The 22,186-nt window shown below is 45.0% G+C and overlaps 1 protein-coding gene across 5 annotated transcripts in view; it reads right to left on the bottom strand.

Moving 5' to 3' along the window:
• Positions 1-1,612: 1,612 nt before the first annotated feature.
• The window catches only part of SLF2 (SMC5-SMC6 complex localization factor 2), an 87,725-nt gene continuing 67,151 nt past the window's right edge, over positions 1,613-22,186 (bottom strand). For all 5 annotated transcript variants that reach the window (XM_068255207.1, XM_068255208.1, XM_068255206.1 and 2 more), the window contains 4 exons: positions 14,547-14,624; positions 6,149-6,235; positions 4,113-4,181; positions 1,613-1,813 (listed from right to left, as the gene is read on the bottom strand). In XM_068255207.1, coding sequence (XP_068111308.1) covers positions 1,700-1,813; positions 4,113-4,181; positions 6,149-6,235; positions 14,547-14,624 — 348 coding nt within the window. In that variant the 3' untranslated portion in view covers positions 1,613-1,699. The remainder of the gene's footprint in view (positions 1,814-4,112; positions 4,182-6,148; positions 6,236-14,546; positions 14,625-22,186) is intronic.

The raw sequence follows: 22,186 nt of genomic DNA, 5'->3' as shown, positions 1-22,186 counted from the left end.
CTGGATCCCTTCTAGTCATCACAGACTAATTTTAATAATGTCATGAAGATATTTGTAATATATGCATGGGGGCTGCTGAATTTTTTTCGGGGGGGAAGGGGGGTTCCCTGGGTCCCCCGTATCCAATGAGACAAGTCCAGGTTGAAATTATAATATGAGCTAAGTTTGGAGCGCAAGAAAATTTATAAAAATTGCACATTTATTGATATTCTGGAGGAAAATCAAGCTAATAGAGATTAGATTAAAAATCCACAAAATGGTGCTAGAGAGCAAAATGGTGTAAAATGACCTCAGAAATTAATATGCTTAAAGAGACTCTGAGGTGATTTTTTTGTTTTGCTTTGTCTACCTTTTAATTATCTTCAGAAGTCTCATCAGCGGTAAACCGCCGCATCCCCGCTGAAAAACGAGTGTTGCAGACCCCCAAATTCCCCGGGCAAACATCCACGACCAACTTGGTCGTGGATTGTGCTGCCCTGAGAGGCTGAGCTATGAGCTGTAGCTCAGCCTCTCCTGCCGTCAATCGCCATGCGGACTGCTGCCTCTCTCCGCCCCTATCTGTGAAGAAAGAGTGAGAGGGGCGGGGAGAGGCGGCGATCCGCCGCGATTGACATCAGAAGTGGCAGAGCTACAGCAGAGAGCTCTGCCTCTTCAGGAAGCGCCGGCCACATTCCCCCCGGGGATTTGGGGGGTCTGCAGCCCCCGTTTTTCAGCGGGGATGTGGCGTTTTGCGGCTGATGAGAGTTCTGAAGCGAATTAAAAGGTAAACATAGCAAAAAAAATTCACTTCAGACTCTCTTTAAGTGCAGAGTTTAAAAGCCCACAAGAGGGTGCTCAAGATGCAAAAGCCTTATGTCCTGATGAAACTTGCAACCAGCAAGTGAAATGCGTTAACTAATTTTCCAGGCAACAGGTCTGTGTTGGACCACGGAAGCCCGCAAATGCATGGATGCCACCCGCTGGAGCAGGTCGAAGCTTGAGGGTGTTTAACCAAGAGGTGGGGATGCCCATGATGGACTGTACTTTGCTCTGCAACAAGCATTAGAGGCTGGTATAGGGGTGCACTCAGGTTAGAGGCAGCAGCAACAGTGGCCCCACTGGAGATAGCGTGGAAGGGTCAGTGATGGGCGATGATGCAAGGACACTATCGGCTGGACATGTGAGTTGCGATTACAGGCTGGCCAGCGAAGTATATTGTAATGCGTACATATGGACACAGTTTCAGGACAAAACCTAGCAAAGGGAAAGGCAGTCCTTTCTAAGAACTGTGGTGAACAAAAGTTCTCTCTAGAGCAGGCTTGCATGCAACAAGTGCTCAATATTTTTAAACAGGGGTTGTGCAACTGAATATGGGTCATGTTGCAATTAAGAGGTGTGTGATGGTACAAAATATCCAATACACTTTATGGAATGGCATCAGGGCTCATGTTTTTTATAAGGTTCAATTACTGTGCTAGGCATTGAAATGTGGTTTTGATTATATGGCTTAATAATGTGCCAGGTGGGCTTAATTTGTAAACAAGCTGAGTTTTTGATCATCACTGCTCCTGAGTGATTACTCTACCTGGATACCAAAGTCTATTTAGTAATCCCGTCATTCACTCACAATGAATTCGGTGACATTGGAAGTCTTTTATGCTTGAAGAAATTACACTCTTTGTACATGGCTGGAACGTTCAAGCTGTGAGACAGAACCATGTCATTTGTTGTCAGTTAATAAAGCATTTTCCTGGGGGGCTTTGCTGATGCATTCTTGTGAACTTTGAGAGCTTGAGCTGTCGCACATAGGCTGCCAATAGTCGTGAAGCTTTCCCTGTATGAAATAACATATGCCATTAAAAGAGTAAGAAAAAAACCAAACTGATGCACAAAGCTTTCCTGTTGAATCATCTCACCTTACTTAACTCACAATTTATCTCTCTTCAAATGACTTAAAGTGGTCTGAAACTCAGCATTTCTACTTTGCTCTAAAATATTCCTTACAGCTTTAAAGCTACTATCACAGAAAAAAATTGTAGCAGATCATTATTCAATCAGTTAACCTCCTGGGGACCGCGTAATGTAAATCCTACCCCTATCACTTGTGGCTGTCCAACTCTGACGCAGCGAAGGACGTAGGATTTACGCCACCTGCTGCTTCCGCTCCAGACACCATCATGCGCACCCGAGAGAGGAGATTAAGCTGTCATATGACAGCTGACATCTCCCCCTCAGTGATCAGGAGCCATCGCGATTGGCTCCTGATCACGTGATTAATATAATCGCTGGCCGATCGTAGCGATCACTGTTGGCAGTGGCGGTCAGAGGGAAAGAAGAGGATGGAAACTCACCTTCCTGAAGTTCCCCCGCTCATTGCTTCCCCCTAGTTGGCATCCCCGCTCGCTCTGCCTTAAGTGTCGGGTTCCGATTCCGATTTCATGACGTCAAGCTGCGACCCGGAACTTAGCGGCAGTGCGAGCGGGGATGCCAGAGTGGAGGAGGCTAGAGCTGCTCATCGCTGGAGCCTGGGAGGTGAATAAAGGTTGCTGGCATTATGGGGGACACCTGGCAATACAGGGGACACCATGCCTAGCTATCTGTAGTGGGGATCCGGCTACCTGCCCCCCCCCATGCGCCCCCCTGTCCCCCCCCCCCACATGTAATATGGCCTGGTCCTTAAGGGTGAGTTAGGCAGCCGATCCCCAGAGGGTTACATTCCAATGTCAGATTTGTGTGTAACAACTGAAAACACTCTGAGAAGCTATCTGCTTCCAGTATACACACAGTGCAGAACAGCTCACTAGAAGATTTAATATATAATAAAAAGCAGCTGGAATAAAATGCAATGGCAGCTTTCAGGGCAGATAAACTACACTTTTGAAATGTGTAATTTGTAGACAGACAATATTACTTGTGCATAAAAGCAAATATGATAACTGTATGAGTAACAGAATGTAGGAAAACACATTTTTATTGAATTTTATGTCAGAGTTTCAGACCACTTTAACTCAGGATTTATCTCTCCTTATTTGTTATCTCATGCATTAGCTTTCCTTAGGTGAAGGCGCTGTACAAAGTAGGAAAACAAACAAATGGTACATAATGATAGAGACAATGATATACATAATGATAGAGACAATGATATACATAATATATGGCTACTGGTACTAAACACAGAACTGGTGATTACAATGACAGATGTAACATGATGAATAAAATGTATAACAGAGTGCAAGCTATAAAATGAATAACAAATTCCAAGACACAGGAGAGCCCTGCCCTTGCAAGCTGACAATGTAAAGGAATGGGGGGGGGACAAGGAACGTAGACAAGACAAGACAAATAATATTTATATTGCGCTTTTCTCCTTGCGGACTCAAAGCGCCAGAGCAGAGCAGCAGCCACTAGGGCGCTCTCTATTGGCAGTAGCAGTGTAAGGGAGACTTGCCAAAGGTCTCCTACTGAATTAGTGCTGGCTTACTGAACAGGCAGAGCCGAGATTCGAACCCTGGTCTCCTGTGTCAGAGGCAGAGCCCTTAACCATTACACCTTCAGCCAACTTAAGCTTTGTAAATCAACCACACAGAGTCATCTCAAGCTAACACACAAGGCCCTTATTCAATTCACTTTTTCTCCTAAGTTTTCTCCTAGGAGATAATTTTTTATCTGTTTTTCTGTTTAAATCTGTCAATTTAATGTGTAAAATATCTTTTCAGCACTCTGCAATTGAAAAAAAGTGCCAAAAAGTAGGTGAAAAAGTACTGTCAAAATTATTCTGAGAATTTTCTTCCTTGCAGTTGACTTAAAAGGCATTTTATTGCTAAGATGTGAAAATATCATCTAGGAGAAAACTCAGGAGAAAAAAGTGAATTGGATGGGGCCCACAGCACCCTCCCATTTATAAATCATAGTAGCAGAAGTGGAGTACTGTACCAGGTTAGCCATCTGTATAAGAAATACATTTTGAATCAGTGTGATACCATTTGTTGGCCAACTTATCCCGATTCCTGATGGTATTCAAAAATTATTAAATCATGAAATTGATTTGTATGTTTTGATGAAGGTTACATTTTTTTTTGTATTATATATTTGGCTACACTGCAAGGTAAAAAATAAAACTACATTTCACTCACCTGATTGGGACGAGAGTAAAGCAATAATTCTTGCCATCTGCCATGTATTCTGGCAACCAGATCCTTCACCTAGAAGAAAAATGGACATGTTAATCATGTTCCCATCTCTATGGCTTCCTGCAGGCTCAGCCATGACTAGCTTCATAAACTTCCTGATGATCAGCTTATCGACTGGTAGCACCTGGCCACAGCTTACGCTCTTAATCTCTATGTGAGCTGTAAGGGTGTACTTAAAATACCCCTGAACTGAGACTCAGTCTGTGCAGGCAAATATGTGTAAGTGATGGGAGAGTGTGACATATGTCACAGCACCCTTCTTACCTCTCTGCACCCCCCTCCCCCCAGATGCCCACAATTACTTTCCAAATTATTCAGTTGGGACCCCAGTGGGATATGGGTGAGGAGGATGAAGGCAGTCCTTCTCCTCTGTCTGCGCTCAGCCCCAGTCTGTCCTAACTAACTCCCCTTTCCTACCCAATTCACTTCCCCTTGCTGCCTAGTTGCCGCCCCTTCGCACTCACACCCAGTCATGAGCAAGCATTCAGTGCGTGTGAAAGCGCTGACCAGGAATCAGTTCTGAAGTCAGTGCCGTTTTTAAAAGGGAGGAGCCAGTTTTCTACCATGGACAGCAGCCGACCAGGACTAAGAAAGATTGGGACAGGATGCTGGGAACTCATTCTGCAGGAGGCGAGTATTTAGAAAAAAAAACAAAACTTTATTCCATAGATTTGTGTTTTGTTTTTCTTTGGTCAGGGGTTCTTTAATTGTTCAAATATTGCTCCTGTTAGATTTAGTCTTGGTTAAATAGATAAAAAAAAACCATGGTAGATATGTCATGTGCTTTTGTTCACCAAATTTTAAGACCTGCCAAGGACCACATTATCTTTTTATATCATTTTTTTATACACAAAACCTTGAAACTTAAGGAAGGTGTACTTTGTGTTCATCACAACTAATATTTAGAAGTTAAGTATTTAAACTTTTGAAGAAATTGCTCTGTTAAAGCGAGACTGAAGCGGAAAAAAATATATGATATAATGAATTGGTTGTGTAGTACGGACAATTACTAGAAGATTAGTAGCAAACAAAATATTCTCATATTTTTATTTTCAGTTATATAGTGTTTTTATAACATTGCATCATTCTCTAATATTTGCAGTTTACACACTACTCAGCATTCTAAATGTTTTTACAGAGCAGATTTGTGAACTATTGACCTCTCCTCTGAAGAGAAAAAGAAAATACTGTGACTGACAGTTGCGATAACAAGCTTTAGAAGACAGAACTCTCTGCGACATTGAAAGTCGTGGAGCTCAATGGCTTTTTTGCATACACAACAACTGGAGTTTCTTAACTATTCCCGTACTGGAAATATTAGACTTATGTCTCCGCTCCTAATGTTTTATTTTTTTAGCTGTACCACACATACAAATCATATCATTTTTTTTTGTTTCAGTGTCTCTTTAAAGAGACACTGAAGCGAAAAAAAAATATGATATAATGAATTGGTTGTGTACTATGAATAATTACTAGAAGATTAGCAGCAAAGAAAATATTCTCATATTTTTATTTTCAGGTATATAGTGTGTTTTCTAACATTGCATCATTCTCTAAGATGTGCAGATTACACAACACTCTGCATTCAAAATGATTCTTTCAGAGCAGTCTGTGAACTAATGACCTCTCCTCTGGCAGATAAAAAGAAAACTGTTTACTTACAGTTGAGATAATAAAAGTCAGAAGACAGCCCTCTCCACCACTTTGAAAGTCATAGAGATTAATGGCTTTTTTGCATAGAGATAACAGCTGGAGTTTCTTAACTCTTCCTGTACTGGAAACAATTACACTGATGTATCTGATCTTAATGTTTTATTTCTTAGCTGTGCTACACATACAAATCATATCATATTTTTTTTTTCGCTTCAGTGTCTCTTTAAATGTGATTTATGTAGACTTCTTTGGAGATGCTGCTTATTCACTGTCTACATTAAGGAAGTGAAAGTCAGAAAAAGCTGCACTTGGTAGTAAGACCATACCTTTGTCCGGTAGAAAAACCTTGCATCCTCCCGAATGTCACTCTTTATGTGCCTGTCCAGCTCACTGCATAGTTTCTGTAGGTATTTCTGTAAACAGAACATTGAAAGACATCCCAAGTTCAGGTTCTCTTTATGTTATGTTTCAACATTTATAACCCCCACAATTACCCTGAAATTAAATAAACGGGTAAGTAATTGCAAATACTGAAAACCTTACAGAATAGCAGAAGATTCATTTAATCTGCACTGCACTGTTTGCTTAATTCCCCAGTAGTAAGAAAACCACGGATGCCCCACAGACAGCCTTTGCATCTTAGGACTGAAGTGGTGAATCCAAGTATTTTCCATGTAGAGGTCATCTGGATTACACCAGGTTCTTGTGATAACCGACCACCAACCACCTGTTCTCATAGATTGTCAACATTTTTTACCTCTTTCCCCCCTCCCAAAACACCCCAATTGTATTGTGCCATATGCTTTTCTCCCTTGTATTTGACATCCCAATAGCCACAACCATGTCAAGGATCCTGCTGCCATTTTCGCTATTAGTCAATGAGTTTTTAAGGAACACTTAAGCCAGGAATAAAAAGGTCAGTTTAGACTTACCTGGTAATTATGTTTCTAAACATCTCAGTGTACGGCAGGAAAAGGAGAGACTCCATGCTCCTCCTCCAAGGGAAACACAATTGACAAGAAGTTTAAAAGGCCCCCACCCCCTGCTACCCTCAGTATATAGACAAGAAATCCGGCCAACGAGACACCCAAACGTGACCCAGACTCCTGTCTACGGCTCAATTCACACAAAAACAGTGCAAAAAAGTCAGGAAGAAAGGATAGAAGGCAGCATAGAGGGAGGGATGTAGTATGCCGTACACTGAGATGTTTAGAAACATAATTACCAGGTAAGTCTAAACTGACCTTTCTCTAACCATCTCAGTGTACGGCAGGAAAAGGAGAGATAGGCAAGTAACCCCCTACTCACATGAGGGAGGGACTGCTGCCTGAAGCACCTTTCGACCAAAAATGTTGGCCCTGACTGAAGAAGAGTCCCATCTATAATGCATATCTGGACCAATCAGTCTTTGGTTCTCCCAAAAAGCTTATTGCTTCAATTCTCTGTAGATTGAAGATTGAAAATAATGCAAGGCCTAACAAGCCCATGCGAAAGACGCAAGGCTACCAGGCCTCTGCGAAGGACCGCAAGGCTACCAGGCCTCTGCGAAGGACCGCAAGGCTACCAGGCCTCTGCGAAGGACCGCAAGGCTACCAGGCCTCTGCGAAGGACCGCAAGGCTACCAGGCCTCTGCGAAGGAACGCAAGGCTACCAGGCCTCTGCGAAGGAACGCAAGGCTACCAGGCCTCTGCGAAGGACCGCAAGGCTAACAGGCCTCTGCGAAGGACCGCAAGGCTACCAGGCCTCTGCGAAGGACCGCAAGGCTAACAGGCCTCTGCGAAGGAACGCAAGGCTACCAGGCCTCTGCGAAGGAACGCAAGGCTACCAGGCCTCTGCGAAGGAACGCAAGGCTACCAGGCCTCTGCGAAGGAACGCAAGGCTACCAGGCCTCTGCGAAGGAACGCAAGGCTACCAGGCCTCTGCGAAGGAACGCAAGGCTACCAGGCCTCTGCGAAGGAACGCAAGGCTACCAGGCCTCTGCGAAGGAACGCAAGGCTACCAGGCCTCTGCGAAGGAACGCAAGGCTACCAGGCCTCTGCGAAGGAACGCAAGGCTACCAGGCCTCTGCGAAGGAACGCAAGGCTACCAGGCCTCTGCGAAGGAACGCAAGGCTACCAGGCCTCTGCGAAGGAACGCAAGGCTACCAGGCCTCTGCGAAGGAACGCAAGGCTACCAGGCCTCTGCGAAGGAACGCAAGGCTACCAGGCCTCTGCGAAGGAACGCAAGGCTACCAGGCCTCTGCGAAGGAACGCAAGGCTACCAGGCCTCTGCGAAGGAACGCAAGGCTACCAGGCCTCTGCGAAGGAACGCAAGGCTACCAGGCCTCTGCGAAGGAACGCAAGGCTACCAGGCCTCTGCGAAGGAACGCAAGGCTACCAGGCCTCTGCGAAGGAACGCAAGGCTACCAGGCCTCTGCGAAGGAACGCAAGGCTACCAGGCCTCTGCGAAGGAACGCAAGGCTACCAGGCCTCTGCGAAGGAACGCAAGGCTACCAGGCCTCTGCGAAGGAACGCAAGGCTACCAGGCCTCTGCGAAGGAACGCAAGGCTCTCAGGCCTCTGCGAAGGAACGCAAGGCTCTCAGGCCTCTGCGAAGGAACGCAAGGCTCTCAGGCCTCTGCGAAGGAACGCAAGGCTCTCAGGCCTCTGCGAAGGAACGCAAGGCTCTCAGGCCTCTGCGAAGGAACGCAAGGCTCTCAGGCCTCTGCGAAGGAACGCAAGGCTCTCAGGCCTCTGCGAAGGAACGCAAGGCTCTCAGGCCTCTGCGAAGGAACGCAAGGCTCTCAGGCCTCTGCGAAGGAACGCAAGGCTCTCAGGCCTCTGCGAAGGAACGCAAGGCTCTCAGGCCTCTGCGAAGGAACGCAAGGCTCTCAGGCCTCTGCGAAGGAACGCAAGGCTCTCAGGCCTCTGCGAAGGAACGCAAGGCTCTCAGGCCTCTGCGAAGGAACGCAAGGCTCTCAGGCCTCTGCGAACGAAAGCAAAAGCTCTCAGGCCTCTGCGAACGAAAGCAAAAGCTCTCAAGCCTCTGCGAACGAAAGCAAAAGCTCTCAAGCCTCTGCGAACGAAAGCATCAAAAGCTCTCAAGCCTCTGCAAACGAAAGCATCAAAAGCTCTCAAGCCTCTGCAAATGAAAGCATCAAAAGCTCTCAAGCCTCTGCAAATGAAAGCAGCAAAAGCTCTCAAGCCTCTGCAAATGAAAGCAGCAAAAGCTCTCAAGCCTCTGCAAATGAAAGCAGCAAAAGCTCTCAAGCCTCTGCAAATGAAAGCAGCAAAAGCTCTCAAGCCTCTGCAAATGAAAGCAGCAAAAGCTCTCAAGCCTCTGCAAATGAAAGCAGCAAAAGCTCTCAAGCCTCTGCAAATGAAAGCAGCAAAAGCTCTCAAGCCTCTGCAAATGAAAGCAGCAAACGCTCTCAAGCCTCTGCAAATGAAAGCAGCAAACGCTCTCAAGCCTCTGCAAATGAAAGCAGCAAACGCTCTCAAGCCTCTGCAAATGAAAGCATCAAAAGCTCTCAAGCCTCTGCAAATGAAAGCATCAAAAGCTCTCAAGCCTCTGCAAATGAAAGCAGCAAAAGCTCTCAAGCCTCTGCAAATGAAAGCAGCAAAAGCTCTCAAGCCTCTGCAAATGAAAGCAGCAAAAGCTCTCAAGCCTCTGCAAATGAAAGCAGCAAAAGCTCTCAAGCCTCTGCAAATGAAAGCAAAGCTCTCAAGCCTCTGCAAATGAAAGCAAAGCTCTCAAGCCTCTGCAAATGAAAGCAAAGCTCTCAAGCCTCTGCAAATGAAAGCAAAGCTCTCAAGCCTCTGCAAATGAAAGCAAAGCTCTCAAGCCTCTGCAAATGAAAGCAAAGCTCTCAAGCCTCTGCAAATGAAAGCAAAGCTCTCAAGCCTCTGCAAATGAAAGCAAAGCTCTCAAGCCTCTGCAAATGAAAGCAAAGCTCTCAAGCCTCTGCAAATGAAAGTAAAGCTATCCAGCCTCTGCAAATGAAAGCAAAGCTATCAAGCCTCTGCAAATGAAAGCAAAGCTATCAAGCCTCTGCAAATGAAAGCAAGGCTAACAAGCCTCTGCAAATAAAAGCAAGGCTAACCAGCATATGCAAATGAATGCAAAGCTAGCAAGCATAGCAAAATAAATGGAAATGTTAACAAGCATATGCAAATAAATGCAGGGCTAACAGGCCTCTGCAAATGAAATCAAAACTAATAAGCGTATGCAAATGAAAGCAAGGCTATCAAGCATATGCAAATAAATGCTAATGAATGCAAATGAATGCAAGCCTCTGTAAATGAAAGCAAAGCTATCAAGCTTATGAAAATAAATGCAAAGCTGTCAAGCATATGCAAAACAATGCAAGGCTTAACAAGCTTCTGCAAAAGAAGTCAAGTCTTGTGAGCCTATGCACATGAAAGCAAGGTTAACAAGCATATGCAAATAAATGCTAATAAATGCAAATGAATGCAAGGCTGACAATCTTCTGTAAATTGAAGCAAAGCTATCATGCATATGAAAATAAAAGCAAAGCTGACAAATATATGCAAATAAATGCAAGGCTTAACAAGCCTCTGCAAAAGAAATCAAGTCTTGCAAGCCTATGCAAAATGAAAGCAAGGCTAACAAGCATATGCAAATAAAATCAAGGTTAACAAGCCTCAGCAAATAAATGCAGGGCTAACCAGCCTAAGCAAATTATAATCTGCACACAAATGCAAATCAGGGGACCACCTGAAATTATTCAGAGATTTGTTGGGTGAAAGTTTCTATATCCCTAATTCTGCCAATAAACTTTATTACTGTGCAGGCTTGACCAACTAATTTGTTATAATCCCGGGGAAGCCTATTGTTGCAATGGCAACATTCCACCTTCATCCAGTCCTGCATCTATTGCTTGCTTGTTTGGACACAGGAGAAGTAATAGAACAAAACATACAAGGGAAACCACTCTAATCTCAGTCCTGTGAATGCATTTCCCCAGCAAATAATTGTCAGTCCCCACAGCTAGCATGTAACAATCCTATGCAAATGCTAGCCTGAAAATTACTTCTGTAAACTCACAGGAATAGGATCAGGGGTAAGGGCTAGTAGCAATCCCTGAGCTCCATCTGGAGAAAGGAGAAACTTAGGGATTCTAATCTTTGTACTGTCCACCTCAGATCCCCCCCCCAAGCAAATACATGGTAAACGCTACATCACCGTGTTGTCTGCCGACAGAGGATCCGCCATGACTTGTAACAGCAACCGCTCAGCCGGCGTCTCTGTTTCCTCCATTATACTGGAGTAATCCGTAAGTACCACATCCTTAAGCTTCTGCTGTGATCACTTCCTACGGCTGCTGGAGGACGGCGTTGTCCATACACAAAAACTTGGCGCCGTCTCATCCTAGCCCTCTCCCCCTTGTCAGATGCTACTGTGCACCCGCGCGCACTCACCGCTCAAACTGCCCACCTGGCCGAGCTAAGTGAGATCATCAGCGACCCTTCAGGCTACCGAAGGGGGAGATTCCCAGCGTCATAACACACACAGACATGATGACCACCTGGGAACCGAAGCACTATGTCTAACTTTTGCAGGCTAGATAAACTTCCCAACGCCTGATCACAGGCCAGGATGGGATCTTATCCCAAACAAAACTGCTCTGCATAGCTACACAAAGTCGCCAAATAGATAAATAAACTACAGCTGTCAACTGTGTCCTCGGCAGGCCGGAAACACAAGATACTGAGGGTAGCAGGGGGTGGGGGCCTTTTAAACTTCTTGTCAATTGTGTTTCCCTTGGAGGAGGAGCCTGGAGTCTCTCCTTTTCCTGCCGTACACTGAGATGGTTAGAGAAAGTCAGTTTTACTTTCCTGAGGCTTCTACCAGCCCCCTCCAGCATAGTTGCTGCTATGTTATGCCTGAGACCTACTGATGCATCCTCATACACAGCAGTAGATTGAAAAAGCTACAACACAGCTTTATGGAGATCTAAGCTGAAGCGGCATAGTAACAACTCCTCCCCAATATAACAAAACAAAAAACTGCACCAGAGATTTAGCGAACACTTTCATTCCAGCGCAGGAGACTGGGCGCAGCAGTGAGTAACTTCAGCGCCGTCAGAAGACGGAGCTGAAGTTACTTATAAAACACTATAGTTCGGCCTCCAGCAATTGCTGGAAGCCAAATTATATCATTCCCCACCATCCATGGCGGCCTGGAGGGGGTATATTTAATTTAATTTATTTAATACGACCGGGACTTGTGCAGCGGCAGGATCAGCCATATACCGGCTGTATGCTGCGCCGATTCCTCTCGTACGCCGATTTAGGGCCCATTCACACCTAAGCGATTAGAAGGAGATTCCCGCTAATCGCTACAGCGCTTTTTAAAGTGCTAATATTGTATTACCCTATGGCAGTGTTCTCACTGCCACGATTGGCGCCGATCGCAAGCATTTTGCGATTATGCCAATCGCAAAATGTGTTTCCTGCAGCATTTTGCTGCGATGAAGGAGTGATCGCGGTGCAGTGCTTAAAAAAATGCTGACCGTGATCGCTCTAACTCGCGGAAGTGTCCAGTGATTTTACCGAGCTAAGCAAGGTAAAAATCACTTGTGCAAAATGTTAGCAATAAGCGCTAGTGTTTTGCTCTTTTTAGCTGTGAACGGGGCCTTTGGCATGCTGCTGCTGCTGCTACACACTTGACATAAGAATGCTAACATGACATAACTTTAAAAATAAATATTATTATCTGCACTTTAAATCAATTAAGTATTTATCAAACATTATTAAAAAAGTGTACTAGTGAATTTAAAAAGTACAAAAGATAGATCCCTTATTAGAAGGAAGCTTCTGGATAATTCAGCGGCTTGCTACATCCCCCTCAAGCACCATTCCAGCTCTGGGACCCCCTGATCCTATGCGACAATGTCTTGTGGAATAGGTTCGCCCGGCCGCGTTCCAGTCCATGTACAAGCGCGGGTGCACTGCGTAGGCACATGCGCAGTAGCATGCAGCCGCCCTTCCACAGGCAGCTCCGTGATATTGTGCTGCAACTCCTAATGTCTTCGCTTTAACGCACCACAATGTGCATTCCGTGCAATGGGAACGCATGTACGAAATTGCATTTGTGCAAGTTTTCTATAGAGTGTCATGCACGGCTTAGGATTCAGCTGCGTGTTGCATAAATCTGCAGTATGCCATAAAAATTTGCACTAAAGTTTGATTTGGATGGCAAGCCATGCTACAGATAGGCAGCATTTCCCCACGCTGATCGCATGCGGGGAAACACTGCGAATCTGTAGCTACTGGAAACGGGCTCTGAAAGCTAAAAAATTAAGTAGGTTTAAAGAGACTCTGTAACAAAAAAAAAGTTCCCCTGGGGGGTACTCACCTCGGGAGGGGGGAAGCCTCAGGGTCCCAATGAGGTTTCTCCCCTCTGCTGTAGCTGCAGTCAATCCAGCGCTGGCTCCCCCGTAGCGTCCCGTAATCCTGGCTCGACAAGCCTCACAAGGCTTGATATATTTACCTTCCCTGGCTCCGGCGGGTGACGCTGTTGCGACTCTCAGCATGGAGATAGGCGGAAATAGGCGATCTCTGTCTGGTCCGTTCTATTACGCAGGCGCAGGAGACTTGCACCTGCGCAGTGGAGCGGGCCAACAGCGATGGGCTATTTCCGCCCATCTCCTGCTGTTCGGAGGGGCACAACGAGACCGCCGTGGGACGGAGGAGGACTGGGGAAGCCTCGATAGGATCCGGAGGCTTTCCCCACCCGAGGTGAGTACCCCCCGGGGAACTTTTTTTACTTACAGGTTTTCTTTAATGTTTTACTGCCTCAGCTGAATGGCACAGTCTTACATTGTTCTAGAACCACAATCTCCTTTTTTTAAATCTATTACCTGCACTCAGCTGTTCTGTCAGGCAGGGAACACACTTGACTTTCAGTTTTCCGCGCGCGTTTTTCTGCATACTTTTTCTGCACACCAAGTGTGTTTCCATGCAGGAAAACGCACACGTTTTTTCATAGCAGCTGATGTAATGGATACAAAAAAACTGACAAAATGTGCAGAGTCATGATGCAGAATGTCAGTTTTTTTTCTGCGTGAACAAAATATTAAGTGTGTACTAGCCCATTGATTAACATGAGTTCTCAGTTTTTCTGTGCAGAAAACGCGCACGAAAACAGTGAAGTGTGCTCCCTGCCTCAGGCAAGAGTTGTATGGCTGCAGTTGGACATCAGTGAGAGTTATGCTGTAGCTGCTACAGTCTGACTAGCTCTAACTAGATTAACTGTCATTTGTATGCCTGAATTCTAAGGGTGGGTTTCCACTACTAAATGATGCGAATGCGCTACGTAGCCGCATCGCATCACTTCCGCATCTCCTGATGCAGAAGTCCATGGGGGAGATGGGACGCGGCTGCGGGCTGATGCGGCCCTGCGATAATCTGCAGCATGCAGATTCTCAGATCGCTTCTCACAACATGCACTCAGTGGAAACTCTTCCATTGCCGTGCATGTGTTTCAGGACTCCTAGTGGAAACGGGCCCTAATGCCTTTTGGCAGGAAAAAAAAAAAATACCACAACCCAGTTATATACAGGAATGACAAATCTTTATCTCATCAGGTCACATCAGTTCAGGTTCCCCTTGAAAACAACACTGATTCATGTAACTTCTCCCCTTGGAATTCCCTTTACAATCACTATTACAAAAATGTCTGTAGCGAAAATGTATTTACACTGATAGATGAACAAACTTACTCTCTGGGTGAAAGGAGACTCGTCAGAGGTACTTGCATCATTAACCAGGTGTAAAAGGCTGAAAGTCAAATAATATGCCTGAAAAGAAAAAAAAAAAATGTATAGAAAATAGCTAACTGATACATTTCATGCAGAGGTAACAGATATAAATTGTTCAGTAGCACATCCATGAGACAATAATCCAAGTTTATTCATTGGGAAGCCGTCTTCATTAGAATGCTGGTATCCTACAAGAGTCAAGTGTCTCATGGAAATCAAGTAATCAAATAGCGATAAGGAGGTGATTGTATAAATTTGCATACAATTAGCATAAAATCTATTTCAACCTGGAATTATTAGCATTTCATCGACTATCCCTAGCCACAATTCACTCTTAACGTTTAACTGTCAGGCATAAAATCAATTCTTTATTTTTATCTGGTAAACAAGTAATAAGGATGCTAACCAGGCAATCCAAAAGTTAAAAAATCACTATCGGATATTCCGGCGTATAAGACGACTTTTTAACACCTTAAAATCTTCTGAAAAGTCGGGGGTCGTCTTATACGCCGGGTGGCACTCCAAACTGATGGATGCTGGAATACGGAATTAGCCGATCGATTGCCTACCTATTGGTGCAGCAGCGGGGGGAGGTTGCACATGAAAGACCACTTTACTTACGGTAAAGTCTTTTCCAGTAGTCATGAGGACAGCACCCCTGGATGAGATGAGACCTGTCTCCCTCCCCACTGTGGACAGGAAACTGTTAAAAGAAGAATTTGCATAAGCAATAGGCACATATAAGATACTACACCTGACACAGTACCTCAGTTAATAAAAAGATGACACGGACATTTAATGATGCTTACACAAACTTATTTCTCTTTCCTACCCAAATAAGGGCGGGTTGCAGGGGTGCTGTCCTCATGACTACTGGAAAAGACTTTACCGTAAGTAAAGTGGTCTTTCCCAGAACGTCATTTCGGACAGCACCCCTGGATGAGACGATATACAAGAGTTAAAACCTTAGGGTGGGACCACAGCTTGCAAAACTTTCCTTCTGAAGGATAACCCTGCAGAGGCAGATACATTAAGGCGATAGTGCTTAACAAACGTATTGTGACTTGACCAGGTCGCAGCTCTGCAGATCTGATCTATAGAGGCCCCTGCCCTCTCTGCCCAGGAAGTCGAAATTCCTCTTGTGGAATGAGCCATGATAGAATTGAATTGCTTCCCCTGTGTCTGATATGCTAATGAAATAGCCCAAACAAATTTATAATCTGTGTAGGATTTAATTAAGGAAGATTTCTCCCAATTAATGATCCAACCTAGATCTTGTAGTAAGACTTGTCGTAACAATCTGATCTCTTACCGAATTGGGAGATGTCCACCAAAACAGAAAGTCAAGGTAACCCAAAATGTTAACCTTTCTCTGTCTAAGTGTAGCCAGAACCCCAGACATTACCTTCATAAACAACCCTGGAGCTGAGGATAATCGGAAGGGCAAAGCATTAAACTGATACATTCTTACCTCTTCCTCCATCTGGATGGCAAACCTTAAGCATTATTGAGAAGACAGATGCATCGGTAATTGAAGATACGCATCTTTTCAGTCTAGAAAGGCTAGGAAATCGTCCTTCTGTAAAAGATGAATAATAGATCAAATCCATCCTGAATTTTCTGTATTTTACCTTCTGGTTTAGACTCTTTAAATTTAGTATGAACCGATAATTTCCCTGTAGCTCCTTTACTAGAAAAAACACAGGGCAATAGAATCCCTGTCCTCTGACATTTCGGTACTTCTCGAATTACCCTTTTTTTCTAAACAGGGAAAGGACTTCCGATTGTAGGGCTGAAAACTTTATTTGGTCCTGCAAGCGGGGAGTAATGCAAAAGCTCTTAAAAGGAGGCTGGCTGCACTCTATTCTGTATCCCTCCAAAAAAAAACACCTTAAAGGCTCTTTCCCACTAAGACGTTGCGTTAGATGCGACGCTAAGGTCACATAACGTGCCCCCAGCGCAACGCATGTGAGCTTTGAAGTTGGATGCTATTTAGAGCCACGTTATGCGTCTCCTGATGGGTCTGTGATGCGTACTTTTTGACGCATACTATCGGACGAAAACGGCACATGCGGCAAAGACTGTGGAGACCACGTGATCGGAAAACTCCGCATCACGTGGTCCTGCCAGCCAATAAGCGGCCGCTCCAGGAAGTTAACACTGCAGTGCATATTAATAAGTCATGTGGATGGCCACAACAGCGGACTCTCCCCTCCTCTCCTGCAAGAAAAAACAAAAAACACACATTATTGAGCATATGCAAACAGTCTAATGCGGCTAAAACCGTGTATAACGCACAGCATGATGCACTTTCTTTAAACGTCCAGCGTTGGGGTGTAACACAACGTGGGCACTGTGAACAGCCCATTGATTTTTCATTACTGTGAGCTGGGCTGCGTTACAGGCTGCTCTAACCTGCGCCTGTAACGTCCCACTGTGAAAAGCCTAAATAACCAATATTTTGTGCACTGTAGTTGCCATGTTTTGAAATTTGCAATTCTCCATCTCACTGGAATACTAGCGTCATTGCTTATCTGACTTCTTAGTAAAAGTGAAGTTGGACTTAGGGCCGGTTCACATTACAAACGCGGACGGCCACGCATGCGGAACGCAACGCGTACGACGTTGCGTGGCTGATCCCATCACTGAAAAGTGAATGGGACAGCCGCGCGTTTTTTGCTAAATCTGCGTGCAGCATGCGTTCCCGGACCGCACAGGTCCGGAACTCATGCAGTGTGAACATCAGGCAGTGCACTCTATGCACTGTCTGATGTCGTGCGTGTTGGCCTTCTGCACGCGTTTCCAAAACGCAGCTGGAAACGTGTGCAGTCTGAACAGGCCCTTAGGCTTCTGTGACTTGTAGAGAGCCCATCTCCTGCCCTTAGAGGACTAGGGATCTGACTTATTCTTAGAAGGAGGGACGAAAGGACCGTTTACTTTGAAAAGGTCCTTTCTTAAAGGAATACTATCAATACCCAAGTGTTCTAAAATGACAGTGTGCAAATAATGTCTAAGTAGCTGTGTAAACATTTTCGTACTTTTCATGTTAAATATCAGAGGCAAAAGCTGTAATTTATTGAGGGTAGGATTTAGCTATATTGGGACAAATCAATTGCAGAAGGGATGTCTACTTCAATGCACAGCCAGAGTTGCATATCAGACTACAGGAAGCAAATATCAAACAAACTCTGAAAGTATTTTGCTAACAGTAAACAAAGAAGTTGCTACTAAAATGTATACACCAGTACTTAGCAACACTTCCCAAACAATTCCTGTGTCAATTGAAAATGTGAATCGATAGAATTCCTTTAACAGGAATCCTTTTTTTTTTTTTTTTAACATGTGTGTCTGCCGTTCTGTCTAGAGGGTTGTCTAACTGACTCAAACAGCAGACCCCCTTCACAAGGTACACCACATAACTTGATTTTGAAGAATTGTCATCATTCCAAGTTTTTACCCATACACCTCTTCTGGCCATAAGTTTAACCGTATCATCTGAAGCGTCCACTAGATAATTGGAAGCATTCCAAACTTTGGGGAAATCATTCAAAATTTCCCAGAAATCCTCAAAAAAGTAGGTCAGTTTTGTTTGATACCCTTGAAAAATATGGTTCTAATTTAGGTGGGGTTCCCAAAAACCCTGATCTTCAGGAGAAAAACAACATTTAGATAATGATCTGGGCCAAAAAAAAAAACCTTTTCCTAGGATTATCCCACTCCTTAATCCTAATCTTAAAAGTAGAATGGACTGGAATAAACCGAGAATGAGGATCCGCCAAACTCTCATACATTTGATCCAAAGGTGTCAAAGATTTCTGCTCAGACTTAATACCTATTAGTAAGTCTTTCATTAATTCAGGAAAAAACATTGCGGTTAGGGCTCTTTTCCACTATGAAATGCGATCGCAACAACATTTGCGATCCCAATCGTACTTCAATTTCCACTATGCGATTGCGCTATACTATACTTCTAGTACAGCTCAATTGCATACAATGCAGGAGGATGACGATTGTGCTTTGTCCAAATCGCATCGCAATCAGATTGCACTAATGGAAATTGCTGCTGCAGTTTCCATTAGTTTAACGTACCTCGTGATCAGAATCAAATCTTAACTCGCAGGGTAATGAAAAAAAGGCCCTTAGTCAGTTTTACTCAAATCTTCCTCCTAGTTTGATACATTTTCTCTGTGCAGAGAGAGTTACTATAAAGGAGGCAGCCCCAGCATTCCTTTACATGTGCATTTTTGTTTAAATTGCCTCTCCTTGCCCTGAATCTGTCTAGTTCTTTTAAACAATCTATTTAATTGCTGCAGCTTAGAAGAACTTCAAGAATGTTACACATGCAGGCTTTCTGATGTGAAATTTATCTGAAAACAGGTACCCAAGGGGTTAAAAACACAGCCTGGGTATTCTGGGATGCAGTTTGTTCTGCTCTCACTGCAGCTGCCCGGGAGGACTGTCTCTCTATTAGCTTGCCTGTTATTGCTGGCTTATCGCCTTCTCTAAACAGCCAGGGTTTCTCTGCTCACATTTGCCTGCTTTAATTTTTATGAATTAACCTTCAGTGACCTGTGTGATAATCTCCACACAAGGTGTTAATTTCCCGCACCTGCTCAGGAATTATAGATTTTCATGCGGACACAGGTTTTATGAATGCACACTTTACTAAATGGTGGGTAAAGTCAGCTGTTTTGAGCATTACCGCATGCAGGAATGCTCAATAAATAGAGGCCTATGTCTCTTGGAAGCAGGAGGCATAGTTAGAGGTGCAGACAACATAGGAGATGATGGATTAGCTATAACAGGTAGATAAGCCATAGCAGTACTAGTCCCAGGCCCATCTGAAGCAGCTGAGGCGGTAGAAGCAATAGCAGAATCTTTAATTTCCTATTGCTGTGGACCTTCTCTGTACAATACTGGCACCATTTCCATTCAGAGTTGCCAATCCATGCTGACTGGACTGAGTAGAAGATTTTTCAGACTTTTCAACCTTCTCAGTCTTATGTCTTTTGGGTATAAAACATAATAAACGATAGCCAGCCATTAGACAAATCCCTCTATATATAACATACATCCAGCCAAGCAGAAGAAACATAATCACATCTACTTGCCAGAGAGGGATCCTGGGCAGATTCAGCAGATTGTGCAGGAGCTGACCCAGAGGCGTCCTCCATGATCCCAGCCACAAACCAGAGTGCATCATGGACTCTACAAACTTATAGCTGTGCTGCTGATTTGATGCAGCTGATCCAATTATGCATGCGGCCCCTGCCGGCTAAGCATATGCTTAATCAGCTTCTTACCTTAAGGAATCAGCTGTATGCCGATTCCTAATCACCGCCGCGGCCCCTGCCGCCCGGCTCAGACTTCAGATCACGTGGGACGCCAGCGCGTGACTACTTCCGGTTCAACCGGAAGTGAACTCTCTCCAATGCACGCACATGCGCGCATAAAGTTGCTGCCTCCGATGGAGAAGCCTCCTCCACGCTGCAGGGCTCCTGACTGTTCACTGAACAGCGCTGCTTGGAGCCCTGGAAAACGCTGCCCCTGCCGCCTGACATGGATGGCACTCCTGGAGACCTCTCCCATGCATCCCGTCCGGGACAGGAAACTAAACTGAGGTACTGTGTCAGGTGTAGTATCTTATATGTGGCTGCCTATTGCTTATGCAAATTCTTCTTTTAACAGTTTCCTGTCCACAGTGGGGAGGGAGACAGGTCTCATCTCATCCAGGGGTGCTGTCCGAAATGACGTTCTGGGAAAAAATCCTTTAGCCAAAGCTTCCTGCACCACTAACCTCATGCGAGCAGCCGCTCGCAAGGGTAACACAGCAGCTTCCTGGTTCGGGGATCACATGACCGATGACGCGCACGCTGGTGACGTATGCATTCATGATGTAGATTGCCGGAGGAGGCACTCACTTCGCGCACTTGCGCTGGAGCACACCAGTCAGCGGTAATTGCGTTGGAGCGCACAAGTCATGTGACACAAAATCAGGAAGCTGCTCTGCTACTCACGCAAGCAGCTGCTGGCATAATGCTAATGCTTGTGCAGGAAACGTTGACTGTAAACGGATTTTTCTTTCCCCAATGGCTCCAGCACCGGTATGTGTAATAGCTAATGTGTAGGGATAACAGCGCTGCCAGTATGTGTCATATTGAAGTGTCGAGGGTGTTTACAAGGGTGTATCATGTTAAGTGCAGAGGGTGTTTAAAGGGTGTAAAAGAGGGGTGGTCTTATACGGCGAGTATACTTCAAACTCTATATTTTAAGTGGCAAAGTTGGGGGGTCGTCTTATACGCCCAGTCGCCTTATACGCCGGAATATACGGTATTACTTTTTTTTCTCCAAAAAACAACATTCCCCAGTTTTTCTGGCTCTTATTTGGTACATCTGCCGCACAAAGTTGCAGGGCATGCTAGGTTGTCTTTTTTTATTTCTTTACTTTCCCCTCAGACTTAACTAATTGCAGCCTGATTGGCTGAAGCCTCTTTTCCTCCCGTTTTCTACTCCCAAACCTCAGTTCCTCTCTGACTGGCCAAAATGTATCATACTGAGACAATGCACTTTGTATTGCAGAACTGGATGGGAGTGTCTGAAGACTGGGAGAAGGACGGGCAATGCATATATAATCACATAGAGGAGAGTAAGGGAGGAAATGACATCAGGATTGGCTTCAAGATAGACACAGTTAAAGGGACTCCGAGCTCAATAAAAAAAAAATGGCCTGATTACGTCACACGTGTCGTATGCGGAAGAGAGTGCCCGACACTCGGGCCAGTGTCGCCTGGAGCCGCCTGGAAGCCGCTGGCCAGCCATCTCTGGGAGAAGACCTGGGAGAAGAGCCAGGACGCCGTCGTGGGACCTCCCAACCTACACTGGGCTGCAGAAAGCCCAAGGTGAGTGCAATTTTCATTTTTTTTTTTTTTGAGCTCGGAGTCCCTTTAAAATGGAATCTTAAGAAGGATTTTCTTTCTTGACTATAGAAAAATCACTAAAATCAAAACATGGACAGTGCAATACATATGTTATGTAAGTAGAGCAAGTATTTATCTACTTACATATGTGTTTTTTTCTGAGTTAGTATGGGCTGACAGTTCCTCTTTAAAGTGTTGCTAGATGGGGGGCGTGGCCGGAGGCGCATGGAGTGAGGACGTGTGTTGGAGGAGCTCCCGCTCGGGCACTACATTATCCGACAAAAATACTTTTATTCTTTATCCGTGGGTGCACTAAATCATACCACAGACTGGTGCCTTCCCCCAGGAACGCCTAGAGCACAATATGTCCAAAAGACAATCGGAGGCAGTGGCAAAACTACAAAAGTTCCGTATGGAAACTCAGGAGCAAGATGGCGCTGAGGTGCAGACAGAAGAGGCACCGACTCCCACACTCGCACAAATCATGGAAGCTATCACTGGCTGCCAGAGTAGCTTAACCCTCATCACATCCAAGCTGGAGGAGGTAAAAACAGACGTTTCACTCCTAAGGCAAGACATGCACAACCTCCGGACCAGAGTCACGGCAGCTGAGTCACGCATTAGTACGCTGGAGGATGTAACCAGGCCCCTGCAACCTGCCCTTACCGTGGCTCAAACAGACAT

The sequence above is a fragment of the Hyperolius riggenbachi genome, chromosome 10, assembly GCF_040937935.1.
Source record: "Hyperolius riggenbachi isolate aHypRig1 chromosome 10, aHypRig1.pri, whole genome shotgun sequence".
NCBI lineage: Eukaryota > Metazoa > Chordata > Amphibia > Anura > Hyperoliidae > Hyperolius > Hyperolius riggenbachi.
The sequence above is the reverse complement of the archived record's forward strand: the minus strand, read 5'-3'. Positions and strand labels throughout refer to the sequence as shown.